The 15,674-nt window shown below is 49.1% G+C and overlaps 7 protein-coding genes across 7 annotated transcripts, besides 18 other annotated features; all 7 read right to left on the bottom strand.

Moving 5' to 3' along the window:
- On the bottom strand, nucleotides 1-860 carry Tc00.1047053503805.3 (kinesin heavy chain, putative; the record flags this gene model as incomplete). Its single annotated transcript, XM_803291.1, has 1 exon — nucleotides 1-860. A coding segment is annotated over one exon (860 nt), but the record flags the coding sequence as incomplete, so codon positions are not given.
- Nucleotides 1-9,204: a sequence feature (heterozygous, Esmeraldo-like haplotype).
- Nucleotides 971-1,056: a sequence feature (T-rich).
- Nucleotides 1,112-1,140: a microsatellite.
- Nucleotides 1,374-1,427: a microsatellite.
- Nucleotides 1,592-1,620: a sequence feature (AT_rich).
- On the bottom strand, nucleotides 1,751-3,739 carry Tc00.1047053503805.6 (hypothetical protein, conserved; the record flags this gene model as incomplete). Its single annotated transcript, XM_803289.1, has 1 exon — nucleotides 1,751-3,739. One exon carries the CDS (start codon nucleotides 3,737-3,739, stop codon nucleotides 1,751-1,753), a length of 1,989 nt encoding a protein of 662 aa, XP_808382.1.
- Nucleotides 3,031-3,053: a microsatellite.
- Nucleotides 3,814-3,856: a microsatellite.
- Tc00.1047053503805.9 (FG-GAP repeat protein, putative) lies at nucleotides 3,999-6,347 on the bottom strand (the record flags this gene model as incomplete). Its single annotated transcript, XM_803290.1, has 1 exon — nucleotides 3,999-6,347. One exon carries the CDS (start codon nucleotides 6,345-6,347, stop codon nucleotides 3,999-4,001), a length of 2,349 nt encoding a protein of 782 aa, XP_808383.1.
- Nucleotides 6,710-7,930, bottom strand: Tc00.1047053503805.10 (hypothetical protein, conserved; the record flags this gene model as incomplete). Its single annotated transcript, XM_803285.1, has 1 exon — nucleotides 6,710-7,930. One exon carries the CDS (start codon nucleotides 7,928-7,930, stop codon nucleotides 6,710-6,712), a length of 1,221 nt encoding a protein of 406 aa, XP_808378.1.
- Nucleotides 8,166-8,185: a microsatellite.
- Nucleotides 8,270-8,322: a sequence feature (A-rich).
- On the bottom strand, nucleotides 8,548-9,819 carry Tc00.1047053503805.20 (hypothetical protein, conserved; the record flags this gene model as incomplete). Its single annotated transcript, XM_803286.1, has 1 exon — nucleotides 8,548-9,819. The coding sequence occupies one exon, from the start codon at nucleotides 9,817-9,819 to the stop codon at nucleotides 8,548-8,550; it is 1,272 nt and encodes a 423-aa protein (XP_808379.1).
- Nucleotides 9,205-9,217: a sequence feature (areas merged during assembly that could not be assigned to a particular haplotype. This can correspond to areas where the two haplotypes were merged or to regions with more than two copies in the genome that were merged during assembly.).
- Nucleotides 9,218-15,674: a sequence feature (heterozygous, Esmeraldo-like haplotype).
- Nucleotides 9,860-9,900: a microsatellite.
- Nucleotides 10,013-10,036: a sequence feature (AT_rich).
- Tc00.1047053503805.30 (hypothetical protein, conserved) lies at nucleotides 10,159-11,025 on the bottom strand (the record flags this gene model as incomplete). The annotated part of the gene is made up of 1 exon (XM_803287.1): nucleotides 10,159-11,025. One exon carries the CDS (start codon nucleotides 11,023-11,025, stop codon nucleotides 10,159-10,161), a length of 867 nt encoding a protein of 288 aa, XP_808380.1.
- Nucleotides 11,053-11,076: a microsatellite.
- Nucleotides 11,193-11,221: a sequence feature (AT_rich).
- Nucleotides 11,256-11,282: a microsatellite.
- Nucleotides 11,475-11,495: a microsatellite.
- Nucleotides 11,659-11,703: a microsatellite.
- On the bottom strand, nucleotides 11,748-15,455 carry Tc00.1047053503805.40 (uncharacterized protein; the record flags this gene model as incomplete). The annotated part of the gene is made up of 1 exon (XM_803288.1): nucleotides 11,748-15,455. One exon carries the CDS (start codon nucleotides 15,453-15,455, stop codon nucleotides 11,748-11,750), a length of 3,708 nt encoding a protein of 1,235 aa, XP_808381.1.

The raw sequence follows: 15,674 nt of genomic DNA, 5'->3' as shown, positions 1-15,674 counted from the left end.
AGACCGTCGGCCAATGTCTTCGACACCTTTTCACACCCCGCAAGGTCCACAAGGAATAGTTTCCCAATGGTTGCCTCGTGCTTCGCCTGATTGACACTCTTCACTACAATGTTCAGAACGCAGTGACTACGGCTACTGGCGTCGTTGATGGTTGTTGCAGCGGTTACGCGCCGACGCAGCCCACTATGAACAAGTTGCAGCACTTCTTCCGTACTTGTCACGTACGGCATTTCGCAATTTTCAACGTAGAATCCAGCCGGGTCCTCACGCACATGTAAACTACATCCTGTCGGATTAAGAAGGTCCCGCACACGTTCCATGTAGATTTCTACAAACTGCACACGTATCTCAAACTCCACCACTTCCTCGGCACTGTGAATGGCGTAAAAAAGTTGTCGCACCGCACGAGGTACGATACCAGCAGCGTTTTCATGCATATTAAAACTCAACGACCTGGATTCCTCACTTAGAGGGGAATGCAAACCAAACATTGTATGCGTTTTTCCAGCCCCTGTCTGTCCATAAACCAATAGTGTGCCGTTGTACCCATGCATGACATCGTCCACAATGGGGCAGGCAACATCGTCATATAACTGTTTTTGCGTCGTGTCGGGTTCGTACACGCGAGAAAAGGCAAACTTGTAATAATCTGAAGCCACCACAGTCCCACTCAACGAAGAGGCGTCATCTGTCAGCGCGCCACGAGGACTTGCCACCAGCTGCTGGGTCCAACACGGATTCCTTGCTGTCTTACAGATCACATGTCTGGGTCCTTCAAAGGCCACGCACAGGGAGGCATTTTGCTCCGCCGCGTTTAGTGGACGAAAACGGCACGACACACGCACTTTTTCCTCCGACATCGGTGCACCCTTCAAGCCTTTTTACTACACTAAGAACTTTAAAAATAACACGCAGACTGCTTATCCCTCCAAACTCCCTCACCCACCCCCTCTACTTATTTTCTCCCGCCTCTTCTTCTTCTTCTTCTTTTCTTTTATTTGTTTTAAATTTCTGTTTCTTTCTTCCTCCCTATTTTTTTTTTTTTGTTTTGTTTTTATATATACCAGCTCTTCACGTGCTTGCGTACACAGGCAAACACACAAACACCGGCAAAAAAAAAGAAAAAAAAAAAAAAAAAAAGGAAGTATTGCAGAAAGCCGGGGTCCGGAGCCCATTTTTACTCAGGCCGTAGTGAACACCGTCAATTTCTTTTGCAAAGCAATTCAATCGCGCTCACGCAAATGTCGATTATACAAAGAAGTAGCAAATAGAGGGACGGACAGGGTGAAAAGGAACATGCGCACTTTTGTTCCCCTCACTTTCTCTTCTCATCTTCATTCCACTCGGTGGTATATTTGGCAACCGCGCCTTCCAAAAAAACAAAAAAACAAAAAAAAACAAAACAAAACAAAAAAAAAAAAAAAAAACGGTAAGCCGTCATTATCGTCACCGCTAAACAATAAACAACAATAAAAACAAGGCGGATGTCGTCTCAACATTATATACGAACAGTCTTTGCCAGTTGAAGAGACCCGTCCCTTTTTCAAATGGAAGGCAAACCGTCCACACGGCAGTGGTCTTCCTACTCTACAATTAAAAATAACAATTATTTATAATATACCATTACATTGCCAAATAAACCCCAGTTATATGCGTACAAACACACCATGAAGGAGCTCAACAAGATCCCTCTGCACGGGACCTACACAAGCTCCTCCCCTCTCCATGTATGTTTCCCTCCCCTTCCCCGTCAGGCAAAAACACCAAGAAAATAAGACCAAATAAAAAAAATAATGACGATAAAAAATAAATATAGAGTGAAACAACAAGCTTTATGGTACCTCAACCGTAATTGTCCGAACTCTACAAATGTCTTTGGGTTCGGTCGCAAAATCGATAGATGCGCTTCTTCCAACGCAGAATCTACGCAGCGTAAATTTTTCCCTTGTCGCTTTGTTTTTTCGTTCGAGGAGCCAAAGCTATGGGAATTCCCTTGAATGGTCCTTTTTTTAGCCTTCTCACGTGTCCCATTCTGCTTTCCGTTATTTTTCCCCAGAAGGACCTTTGAACTTGCCGTACAACGCTCGCCCAAGTCTGGGAGCTGCACGGCGTCACCCGATGGATGCACACTGGAAGCCACCGCCACAACAACGTCATCGTTTGACGACATGTCGTTATCTTGCAGGCCAACAACTGTAGGGATGGGACTGAGAACATCACCACGTGAGTCGTCCACCACACCAACGGCACCGCCGTACCTGTCATCTTGTGCTTGTCCTTTATGCCCTCGCCAGTCTGGCATTCCCTGTTTCTGATGCTGCTGTTTTCCGCTAGCATGTCTATTTGCCCCTTTTCTGGATGCTCCGCCCGTCGCACTCACTTGCGACAAATCCAACGCCGCACGCGATAAGTCGACGGGTGTGCCTAATTCTTCAGCCATGTATTTTACAGATCCATGACGATCACCCTCATAACCGACAAATTCTCCTTTTTTCGTCGCCACCGCGTTACACGGTTCAAAAGCAGGCGTCTCCACTGACGTTTTGCGTCGTACGCGTTCTGAAAATGACTCGCCCCCAAAATGAAGCTTGCTGTTGCTCAACGAGTTCATTTCCGGTTTCATAGGCACCGATCGGTCCTGCGCAGGCTTCAGAATGGATCCCGGCAGAATATTACCCTTGGGGTGTTTACCAGCATCCGTCCTCGGAGCCTGAGGGCCTATTTCATGCGGAGACGTGGCTTCTGTTTGTAATAATTTTCCTGAGGCAGGGCATTGAGCCAAAATGTAACGCTCCAACCGTTCAATGGTTATCTTCTGCGACTCTAACCTCACGTGCAGCTTCTGGCATTCCTTCTCCGTGATGCGTTGCTCGGTGCGTAATTCATGCACAAGGCCTGCCAATGACATTAAGTGCGAGTGAATGGTGTCACTTGAAAGCATTTCTCTCTCCGTGTGCTGCCCCTTCACGCAGCTACCCACAAGTCGGAAGGGACATACCACGACGGACTCATCCTCATACTCCACGCTGCCATCATCATCATCATTATCATCACCGCAGCCACCATTTCCGTCAAGAATTGCAAGCCCTGCAAAGACACTCAATTCATCTTCTGTTAACAGGCTTTTCTCCGTTTGTTGCTGACGCTGCTGTTGCCGCTGCTGTTGAAATTGTTTGGGGTCTATTCTTCCTCGATGGAGAATCCATGCTGGAGACAACGAGGGCGGCGACTCCACTTTAGGCGGCAGAGACTTTCCCTTAAAGCCCTTCGTATCAGATGCCGCTGCTGCCGTCCAATTTTCGGATTTTGCATCGCTTGAGAAGTTGTGCCCAGCTTTCTTTTTTTCGTCTGGTTTTTCTTCATTGAAGTTTGTGCCGCCAATCGAAACCAACGTGCACAGCGAGTCTGGCGGGTTCACACGTCGGGTCCTATTTCTTGTCGCGACTCCTGCCTCGCACTGGATCTCGGTAATTGGATCGGATGAACACGGCCGCTTCACGTCCTTTGTATGACTCAAACGCCTCAACCCTGAAGAAGTGACGGTGCGCGTTGTGTCTTGTGTGTTTACATCCCTTCCTACCGGTGATCTTACGTCGTCTTCCGTTCGCTGCTTTTCAGCTCCTCGCTTCGGAGGGTGCTGCTTTCTTTGTTGCCCGCTTGTTCCTTTTTTCGAATTCGCAACGGCGCCATCTCCGGTGGTGTTTTGGTCTACTGGCCTTTTAACCCCACCACCGTTCATATGTTTCGCCTCGTTTGTTTAGAAGCCCACGGTGGGTCGATCTCTATGCGTTATATAATTCTGCCCCTTGCATTACACACACACACACACACACACACACAAACACAGACAAACACATAAATGAGGGGAAGGAAAAGTCCTGAACAGGCGCTTACAACACATTCACTTGTCCTGTAGAAAGAGACACACACGTTGAATTGCACAATAATACAAAGAGAAAAAAAAAAAAAAAGGAAACAACAACAACTTTGGTGTCTTGTCATTCCGATAACTCTGCATCCATCTGCCACAGTAACTCCCACTCCCGCTCTGTGTAACCCGCGGCACACAACATCCGAGCCGCAAAACGCCGTTCTTCTGGAGAGAAAAGAGCTGTCGGGTCTGCGTAGCCCTCGGCTTCAAGCAATGCAGTGCCCAATTGTAGCATCAACTCCTCCTCCCTTTCATCCATGTCGTCAATAAAATGGGCCCCACCTTCCGCGGTGATGCCGCAGCCACTGCAAGTCTCGTTCCACCCATGTATACCATCACCACCAGCAAAGTTCAAGCCTCGCGAGACAGCCAGAGACACGGAACTTTGTTGTGCTGAAAGGAACAGTTCGCCACCCACGGAGGAGATCACAACCTCATCCAGAGTCACGCACACAAGGCAGACACCGCGGCCGCTGGAGGCCCGAAGAAGACTCGGCTGTTGTTGTTCTTGCGGCAATTCTGTAAAATCACGCACTAAGGCAGAAGATACGCCAGTAGGCATGGTTGTCGTTGCGCAGTTGGAGGAAGCCCAGGCTGGGTGCACGGGATTCCCCATAAATCCACCCTTCAAGATTGTAAACGAGGATGCATCTGCTCCCAGGCGTGACTCAGAAATCTCGCCGTTGCTGTCCACAAGGTAGCAGTTTCCCTCTGTGGAGAGAAATACGGTAAAAAACTCATCTTGCCCAACACAGAAATTACAAACACACGAAAGAAACCACTGTGGCTTCAAATAGCCCGACGCTAAGCACACAATAGTGGCGGAAACCCATTTATTAGGAGGGTATTCATTTCCATTTTCATGTTGTTTTGTACTTAACGTCCTTGGGACCGCCCCCATAGAACCCTCACCGCACACAGGCGACATCTCAAGGATAAGCCAACGCCCATCTTCGCTGACAATGGCAAACTGCAATTTATTTTTACTCACCGCCACATCCACCGCAAAAGAAACAGGCAAATCATTCTCAAGTAAATCCAATGCCGTCTCACTATCCTCCTTGTAATTTAATAGGGCGCCTGCAGCGGCGGTGGCGCTGACACCACGCTGTAACTGCTGCCTACGTGGCGACAGCAACAATTCTTCACGCGGTAATATGTTACAAGTATCTGGTGAAGAAACCGGACGGCTCACTGTCGACAGGTCAAAAAACCCGCTCTGTGTGTGGCCCTCATCCATGGAGGACTTCAGTGGCCACCGCTGTCGTTGTTGCATTTCTGAGGTTCGACTCATGGAGCATTGCCATAATGGCTGCAAAGGCGTCCTCCGAGTACCCGTCACCTCATAAGGATTTAATACGTCCGTGGTATAAAAGGAGGAGGAATAAGCCGTATGAATATTTGGGCCACCTGTTAATGGAAAATCCCCTAATGGACACTCCTGTGTTGCAACACACCGCAGGTTGCCTGAGCCTCCCCACTCCTTTACATCTTGGCTGGATGCGTTCAATAAAACAAGCCGTTCACTACAACTTACCAGAAGCAATGTTGCACCTGCTACGGTCTGCGTGGATGACCCAATAAACACTGCATCATTTCTAGGAGTAGAACCGTCGAAAGTTGTCTGCAGTGTTGCCGCAGCATTCCTACAAGGGAATAGAGGAGCGTTGATGATGCGCAAATGACCTTCTGTGGCAAACGGCACAGTAAAACACTTCATGGAGGTTACGGGTGCCTGCAGCAAGAGAGATCCAAGAAACTCCCCGTCCGTTGTGAGGGAATACACATATATACAATTGTGGGCGCCAAGAAATATCGTCGTGCCACCCACTTCTGCCGTAATATCGCCGCACGTGCAGTTTGGGACGACACAAAAGACGTGTGAAGAAGTGGATGGGGGGTTTGACTTTTTTCCCTCGTCGTGACCACCCCAGCTGTGATTCATGTGACTGCTGGGCTCCAGAGAGGGTGGCAACCCCCAGTCACACTGACCCTTGCTTTGGAGTGCGCTGCTGGAGGCGGATGGTGGGAATTTGCAACCGCCTGACAGAAACCCCTCCGTGACCTCGCATGTTCCTTCCAGCGTCACCAATACAAGTCGACGGTAGGTTGCGCTATACAACACAATGGAGATGGTTGCGGCAAGCGTGCGGGAGAAGATTGGCATGCGATGGTCCGGCTTCACCACAAGAATTTGCCCCTCCGTGGTACCAACAACAATTTCTTCCACGCCATCGCCATCCACGTCAGATGCGACAAGCGCATTCGGCATGACGGAGCCTTCCCGCGCATGTTTACGGAACTCCCATGAATCCAACTGAATCGCCGGTAAACGTCGCATTTTATTAATCCCACGGGAGCCACCGGTGCTGCTTGCATTCGTCTCCGCCTTCAGCGAGTAAATACCCACGGACATGTTTGATCTCGCGTCGCTACACCGCCCCGCCACCACACCGCCACCTGCTGCCACAATAGATACGAGGAGAAAAAAAAGCAAAACAGTCCAGAAAAAAGCAACAACAACAACAACAAAAAAAACATAAAATCAAACCGTCCCATTGTTCTTTCTTTCTTTTTTCCTTTATATGTATATAAATTTTTTTCTCCTCCTTTCTCGGCCCGTTGGACTCATTCCCATCATTCCAAGCGGCGTGAGACGGCTGCCGCAACACCACAACCAACACCAACAACAACAAGATTATCAGAAAGAAGATGACACCACCCCGTTCATGTGTATTTGTGTGTGTCCTTACAAAGGAGCTGAGGATCGAAAAGCGACTACCGCGCGCGGAAGGTTTTAACGCGTGGGTCCCTTGCACCGACACCCTCAAAGCCATGAAAGCGTGGCACAACATCGCTTTCACGGAAGACCTCCTCAAAATCCAATTCCTTTTCTTTGTCCACCAGCATCTCGTGCAGACGGTTAAACTCCTGCTGCACATGTTGCACGCGTGTCGCCTGCACACGACGACCGCAGTTCACATAATTCACAAAGTCCTCCACGACAAAAGGTGATGTGCAGGGGCGCTGCGTCGCCTCATTTTGCATCGCTGCGGAGAAATCATTTTCATCAAATGCCCCATCCTCCTTGTGCTCTGCAAGATGTTTCTCCCACTCAATGCGCTTCTTCACCCCCAGCCGCTCGAGATACTGTTTCACCACCTTTTCATAGACACTGCGATGCCGGCGCGGGTGGATTAAACTCACGGTACCAGAGCGAAAGTCATACTTTGAGTAGTACTCCGCAAAGCGTTGCAGGCAAAAAAAGACAGCCTCACCAAGTTTCTCATCATCCCCTTGTAGCGAGTCATAGATGGCCGGTAGCTTAAAACTCTCCAACTGAAGCTGCACATCAGGCAGCGTCAACTCGCCAAAGTCACCCGTTGGTTTTGAAAAGACAGGCAACAGTCCAAGTTCCTGAAGGACCATAAGTGCCATGGTCGTCACGGTGAAGCTGTTGAATGTGGATCGCTCCGGTGCAATCACCTCCCGTGCTTTACCCCACTCTTTCACAAGGTGAATGTAGGCCCGGTAAAAGTCAGGGAACACCTCACGGATGGCGGCAAGGATCTTTGAGTTTTCCACCCCACCCACGTTTCCAATGCTAAGATCGCAGTGAAGCCCTGAGAGACTGTCGATGAACTGCACCACAGGAATGCGAGCACGAATGTAACGTACATCCTCCATCCCCATTTCTGCTGCCTCCTTTGAGAAGCGCATCATGCGTTTATTGTTCTGCTCATCAACTCGTTCCATTCCCTGAAGCCAGGGTGAAAAGTTGCGATAGGTTAAAGAGAGATCAACATCAGACGTCGGCTTACAGAATCCGCTAACATGCGATCCAAAGAGCTCCACATGTGCCTTGTTAACAGATCGCAGTCCAATGTCTAATACACGCTCCTGTAGATCTTTCAAAATTGTCTCGTGATCCGTTGGCGGCTGAGAGGCACGGTAATGCGCCATCATGTCTTTGATGAACTTTCGTCGCGCCGCATTCATTCCTTGCGCAGTGACCACCGTGCCGTTGCGTGATGTGAAGTAACTGTGATGAACAGTGAAAGCAGAACTGACAAAACAACGAAAAGGAGAAAGAAAAAGGAAAAAAAAAATGGCGGTAAGTAAGCAAAAGAAATTCAAATACAAATCCTACATATGTGTGAGTTTGCCACCAGGTGCTCAGCCAATTCCCAACAGTCGTCTTCCCCTTTTCTCCTCTTATTTCCGTAAATATATGTTTTTTTTTTTTTTTTTTTTATTGTGACCGTATTTCCCGTGGTTGGCAATGGATATTCAGGGGGGAAAGGCGCATATCCATACATATATTTGTACACAAGAAGGAATCAAAAGCAAGAACAAAAATAACAACAATAAAGAAATATAAAAAGAAACAACTGGAGATTCCCTTTTCCCTTTTCCAAAGAATTCATGCAGTTTTCCATTTCTCCGTTCCTTTTATCCGCCATTCGAGATTACCCAGTTGAGTGCAAACATTGACGATGATCCAATGCCTCTCTTTTTTTTTTTTTTAAGTTTGCGCTTCACGCTGCCTCCTTCCCACGCATGCATATTATACATGCATACACAAGGAGGGAATGAGAGGAAAACCGCATCTGAACTCATCCAACGCCACGAGAAGGCCCTCGACCATTCACGGAGCTCACGGCTGTTGCAACATCATTGATTGAGGCGCACCACATCTGCGTTCCGCCATCCACAATGTTCTCCGGCAGGGGAACTTTGACCGTCACGCCCGCACCGTTGGGTAGCATCATTCGATGCCGCACAAAGCGCAACAAGAAGAATTTGGCTATCAAAGGCACAGCAAAAAAGTCATTGATATAGTATCGGGTGAAGAGAGTTGACATTTTGAGAGAAAATGTTGGCTCGGACTCCAGCCAGAAAGTACACTGAAGATATGGCTTTCGCCGACTATCCATGGTCGCTCTTTCATACTGCAGCTTTGCACACGCACGAACGTGGGCCTTAATGTATTTTACCTCATTCACTCTAACAGACACCGGAAGAAGTCTACCACGCGCCAAACAAATATCCGCTTGAAGCGAGAAATCTGCACCACCAGAGTATTCTACTTCTGCTTCCAATTCCACGGCAGTTGCTGGAAGCGATGCCGTGTTTCCACCCAATGTCTCTTCATAGAGGGCATCAGCGGACCGCATTTCCCCCATTTCATCCGGGGCATGCGGCCCAAGCTGCGCGCTACGGCCCTTCACTTTTTGGGATGCCGGATTGCTGACGCCTGCCGATACAGCCCCTGCAGTGTTAGTGGCAGCAGGAACACCAGGGGTACATGGAATTGTAGTCGCCATAGAAGAGTTACCTGCCGCAACAGAACCAACCCCTGCTTGGGGGGTTGCGGGTGAGTTCGAAGTAAATTCCGTACCTGTGAGATTTGTCACACGAATGGCACGCACACTCGGCGGCCTGTGACCGATGGAATGGACCTTAAAAGTCGCATTTGCCGCAATACCACGGTCCTCAAGCATGGCTTCCAGTCGTTCTTCAATGAAATCTAGCAGTCGCCGAGGCGCCCCTTTCACACCCGTGCTGTCCTCACTGCGGGTGTTATTCCCCTGACCTCGAAGCCGAGAGCCGGCTGCGTCAAATGTTGCGGTCTGCTGCCGCCCCCGGTTTTCTTTCTCATCGTTCATCGTCGTCGTCGTCGTCTCTTTTTCCTGCAGCGACACGTAGAACATCTCAATTACGGCGTTAGCGAGACGCTCCATCCAGACGCACGTTTCTCCATGGTGGCGAGAGACGCGCGTGCGCCGTGAAGGCAGGTGCCGGAGACGTGTCTTCTTGACATGCAACAGCGCCATAAAAAACAGGACAAACCCTGTGATCCGCACAATGGCAAGCAGAAACGACATCTACCATGCGCTACTCGTCCCCGTTCGCCCAAAGAGTACTAAAAAGAGAAGAGAATCAAAAAAAAAAAAAAAAAAAAAAAAGAGAGAGGCTGGTGGCTGGAGGGTGGTGGGGAAAAAAAAACTCACAGAAACAGAAAAACGTATACACATCCCAAAATAACCCAAAGGAGCGTGTCAAAGAAAAAAAACCTTCTTTTATTATTATTATTATTTTTTACATTCCGACATTTTATGGGCGTGCGCCCAATTCTCCTTGTTGAGCAGCAATTCTTTCCGTTCGTTGCGGCCTCTCTCTCCCTTTTATTTTGTTTTTTTTCCCCCCTTTGCCAGCGGCTCCCGCTACATCGTCCTTGAAAGGAAGGGCGGGCTGTTACCACTATTACTGTTTTCGTTTTCATCATCATGGGCATAAGACTCATCACTAACATCGTACATGGCAGGGGGTAACTTGTCCGGAGCCAACTTTCCCCTACTCGTGAGAGAAATGAAAGGAAGCGACACCCCCTGCGGGTCCGTGGTGTTACGGCCGGGGCGACGAGCTGTCTTGCTGGGCTGCTGAAGGAGTTGCAGCTCAAGACTCTTGAAGTACTTTGCGAAGCGGAGACGCAGCAGAAGAATCAAAAAACACAGCAAAATACAAACCAAAATCATTGCCACCTCGGTGCGACGCCTCCAATCGGAATCCAGAGATAAAAGAATAACCCAGAATCGGTTGATGAGTGACGGTGACTCGCTGACATTGTTGGAATTCATGCCATGGGCCACACCTTTGGTTGCAGTGGCGGTGTCAGACCCAAGCAATGTGTGTTGTAATGCCATCATGAGTTTACCTCTCGCGTTTTTAAGCAGAATTTCTAAAAAGAGAGTACGCATAGGATTGAAAATCACACTTAGCAACACGTTGGTGCCCATCGCTAATAACGTTCCATTGACTGCAAATACCTCCACATGGAGCGCCGCTTCCTCAACAACGTGGCCTGCCGCCTCCATTTTATCCCCCTGCACCAGCGCTGTCACGGTGTCAATAGCATTGCGGAGATCCCCGCCCTCAGGGACTCCAAAGTCTACAAACTGCGTACACGGCCTTGACAAAAACCATGCTGTAATGCGAGAACCACCGGAGGATGAAGGTTCTCCTTTGGACAGCTCAGTCTGCCTCCCATCACTTTCCGTGGGGAAATAATCGTCCGGCACGGTTTTTACCATGCGGCTTTCTTTTTTTTTTTGACTAAAAACAACAACAACAACAACAACAACTTTTCTTTTTGCCAAGTAATTCTTTAATTCAATGTTACAACAATAATAACGTCTGTTGAATAGCCTTCGCCACGCGGTCAATTTAACACGGGACAAGGACGAGGTATATGTTTACGTTTATATATAAAAATATACATTTATTTATGTGGATGCGTGCAATATCTTAATGATTATGTGGAAGAGAGAAAGAGAGAGAAGGAGAGAGAATTGCAAAAAAAAAAATTGTACAGGACAAACAGACAACACACACACACGTACCAAATGTATTTATACGCGTACGGACATGTGATACATCACAATGGGTTAGTTTGAATGCAAGCAGACAACATCACACCTTTTTACTGGGGAACGATAGTAATGACGTGCCCATCAGGACTCTTCCCCCTTCCATTCACTCGCACACACACACACACACACACTCTCTCTCTCTCTCCCTCACAGACTCACAGACACAGAGTGAGAAAAGCGCAATATATCACCATACATCCGCATTCTCCCCACACAGACAGACGGATGAAGATGTGATAAAAATATCGATAACGTAAAATACAACAAAAATAGGAAGAGAAAAAAAAAAAAAAAAGAGAGAGAGACAGAGAGAGACAGAGAGAGAGAGAGGGAGAGAGAATAAAAGAACCAAGAGTTAATAACACCTTGAAGAAAAAACCGGGTTATTTCTGGTGCTCTGCATTTCGGGCCAAACTCTCCACTCGACCGCGAACATCCCGTATTATCTCGGCCATGGACGCATTCTCATCCCGCAGCGTTTGGCAAAGTGAGATGACGGAGCTCATTTCTTGGTTTCTCAAACTCAGCGAGTGTCGAAGCAGCGTCACTTCCCTTCGTAGGGGTGCAATAATTTCTGTATGACAGAGCTCGACTTCCACACGTCGGTCTGTTAGAGAGTTTATCAGTTCCTCACGCTGTGCCACGACTTCTTGGAGTCGTTCTTGCAATGACTCTTCACGAGCCTTTGACTGCTCCAGCTGTTTTTGCAGCAGTGCCACCTCCTGCTCCTTGCGCTGCAAGCCAAAGTCTATCACCTGCAAGGGTTTTATGCTGGCCACGTAAGCATCGAGGTCCGTGAACATGTTTTCATCATCTTCTTCTTCGTTTTGTCCACTTTGGCTCGCACCATTTTCATGGCTATGGCGAGAACAACCCGCCTGAGCCTCGGGGTCATTCCCATTAGGAACACAAATCTCCTCCTTCATGCGTGATGCACCCCCTTCAACTCCCGACAGATGACTCTCCTCATTAACAGCAGCCAGAGAGGGACTTTCGGCAGACGCGGTGGCATCACGATCGCGACGCGACGCATGACAAAGAACTTTTCCTCCCCTGGTTCCTGCCCACGGGGGCGATGCTCCCCGCTGCAATGACACTTTTCGACGGCGATCGTGTCGTGATTGCGCCTCTCTCTCGTTTATCCCACGCGGCTCTGAGAATGCCTTGTTTTTTTCCTCCTGTGAGGAGTAAATAAATTTTTGTGGGGGCTGTGACAAGAGCTGCAGTTCATCACCGTGCACAGTACTGCAGGCAAAAATGACAGCGTCAAAGGGCCACATCAGCTCTTGTTCATCTTCTTCGCATGGTGTTGTGACAATTGTCAGATTAACAGCGGCAGTGTACGTCATTGTCGTGCGCTGGAGGGACGAGGAACAAGACATGTTATGAACCAATTGGGTATACTTCAGAGGGTCACAATTCACAAACATGGTTTCCACTTTCCCACCACCACTATTATTATGATTGCCATTGCCACCACCTGCATGCACGCCATCCCTAAAACTGGCAGGTTCATATCCAAAAAACATTGGGGGTGGTGAATCCTCCGGTGGAACAACACATGTCGCTTTGATGGCGCCACTACTAATCGTTTTTGCACCTGTGGGCTCTTCCGTACAAGGTGCCTTCAAATATACCTGCAGAACTCGATCACTCAAGCCATCTCCACTGACAGCACCTCCATTGTTTCGAGCGTCCTTGTATCCCTGGCGCTGACGGTTCAGTGTTCCAAGTCGCACCGGACATGTTAGAGCGCAGGAAAAAGTGGTCTCTGATTTCTTGCGTCTTACACCTGCAGCGGAGGCGGCGATGGAGGCTGAGCTACGAACGCCGACAGTAAGCGTCTCGGCCCACGCCTCAGACTCCACCATCCTTCGATGCAGGGCAGAGGGTAGGGGTTCGTTGGGGCGCACCAAATGTGAAAATGCCGTTAATTGAGTCCCTTCAAGACGCAGCGTCGTTAACGGCACCACGGCTACGCCATCCTGGGCGGAAATGGCGGAAAACAAAAGCACCACTTGATGTGTTCGGCCCAAGCCTGCAGACAACGCCGTCTGAAACTCTGGTGATTCCTCGCATGTTCTGTATAAGTTGTGCCGCGTCATCATTGCTTCAATGGAAATCCCGTTGCACGCATGGTAATGTCGATGTTCCTCTTCTATTTTTCCCTTTCGTTCTTGCTGTTTCTGTTCCAAAAGCAGCACCACCGATAGAAGGGCTCCCGAAAGGGTCAGTTCAGTGCTTGTTGTTCTCACGGCATAAATGTGCCTCTGTTTCTTAGGGACACGACCACCCTCTTTCTTGCGTTGTAATGAAAGGTTAAAGGAGAAGAGATGCAGGAGGTGGTTAAGAAAGTCGGATACCACCGCCGTATTTGCAGTTTTCCGGGGCTCGGCATAACTGTCAATCCCACGAAGATGATTGGGAGAAGTCGTCGTTTCATTCCTCATTGTAGGCGTCTGCATCAGAAAGGAAGGTGGGTGTTCTTCCACAAAGAACAACGCCATCAAAACGACATGCACGTCGACATTTATTGGTGCCGGTAGAAGCAGTAAGCGTGTGAATAGGATATGCATCGCATTCGCTGCAAGGCACGAGAAGCGGCGAAAAACCAAAAAGCCTGATAGCCGCCGTAGAGTAAAAACAAATTGCTTCTCCATTAAAGAAAGTGAGGGATGACTCTTCTCCTCCCCTTTTAAATGTGAGAAGGCACGATGCCACCCAAATTCCAGTTCCTCTTCTTCCGCCGGTGTGAGGCAACATAAAATGCTGGAGAGGTCCCGATCGACTGCTGCCACACTCCGCAGAAGCAGAAGAGTCATTATTTTAAGCGTCAAACGAACCCCCAAATTGCGTGCGATTTGTTGATACTCCGAAGCCTCCCGTTGTTTACTCCTTGCAATGGGCTCCTCCAGATGGTTGTGAGACTCACACGGTACTCCCGGCCTCGACAAGAAGGAAAAGGCCACATGGCGCAGTAGATACTGCCACAGTCCATTCTCTGTGAGTGCGGTCATCATAAACTGGTACGACGATGAATCGGCGTCACTGCACAGACAGAAATCACCCTCTTGCGTCGTTGCCTCGTAAAGGGAAAATATCTTTTTTGATGGTACATCGATGTACGACATTGTCGCCTCATCCATATCCCAGCCATCCTCTTCTTCCTGCCAGTGGCTTGGGTTCTGGCAGCCAAGAAGAATAAAAAAGGTGTTGGCAACAACGACAAGAGCGCGCAGCGTCTGAGCATCCCTTTCAACCTCATGCTGCTCGTTTTTTCCTTCGGTGTGTACCCGTACAGGCTCCAATGTCTGCTCCACAACACGTTTCAAAACATCACATGCCGTCGCAGCCAGTTGAAAAAGGTCAAGCTTGCAAACGAGTGACGTGTTTTCCCCTTCTCCCTTACCATTTTTCTGCTTTTCCTCACACGTATCTACTTGCCTCATGCTCCTGCCATTGTCCGTGTGAAATGCTAAATAAACGATAGTGTAAAGCGCCTCAACTCTCTCCTCTAATGTAAAGAAATCGTCCCTGGCCTCTGTGGTCAATTTGGCGGGGGTGCATACGCGGATCAGTGTCTCCATGAGGCCATTATCCACGGCTACAGCAAGCAAAGAACGTCGCCGCAAAGGCGTCTCCCTGTCGCTTTCAACAGCAGCGGTAAAAGGAGGTGACAACACGTCCTCGGCAAAAATCGGGCCCAATGTGCGCCTCACATTCGGCGATGACTGTTCCCCTCGCGACCCACGCGAATCTTCCGGTGTCATTGACGCTGGGAACGATTCCGAGGAACACAAAGTCGGCTTTGAAGACTTGCGTTGCCCCGATGCAGGGCGAAGCGCCCCGTCTGGTGTCGGGTAAAGGACCGGCTTCAACTGCTTAGGCGGGGCCGCATCCTCCGGCACTGCCGCCGCCACTGCGCCGGCCAGCGACCGCCTCACAGTTGTTCCTCCCGCCATGGCACGAAGACGCCGAATCGAAATGGCCAGTGGCGGTGTCGTGTCGTCCGCATTTCCCTGCTCCGCGTCTGCAGAGACCCCGAGACGCTGTAGACATGCCTTCTGCACGTGCTGAAAGAGTTGTAGCATTTTTTAAAAATCTCCTGCGACTTCCAATCAAAAAACAAAAGCAAAGGCCCAAACAGAAAACAAACGGAATCCTCCTTCACACACACACACACACAAAGAGAAAGGGAGGGAGGAAAAAAAAAAAAAAAAGAAACTGCGCCCAACGGCACTCACGAAACAACCCCTAGCAACAACAAGAAAAAAGAATTGACGCAATTCATTTCCTCCCCCCCCCCCCCA

This window comes from Trypanosoma cruzi, genomic scaffold (genome assembly GCF_000209065.1).
Source record: "Trypanosoma cruzi strain CL Brener 1047053517117 genomic scaffold, whole genome shotgun sequence".
Classification (NCBI taxonomy): domain Eukaryota; phylum Euglenozoa; class Kinetoplastea; order Trypanosomatida; family Trypanosomatidae; genus Trypanosoma; species Trypanosoma cruzi.
Note: the sequence above shows the minus strand (reverse complement) of the source record. Positions and strands in the feature narration are given on the sequence as shown.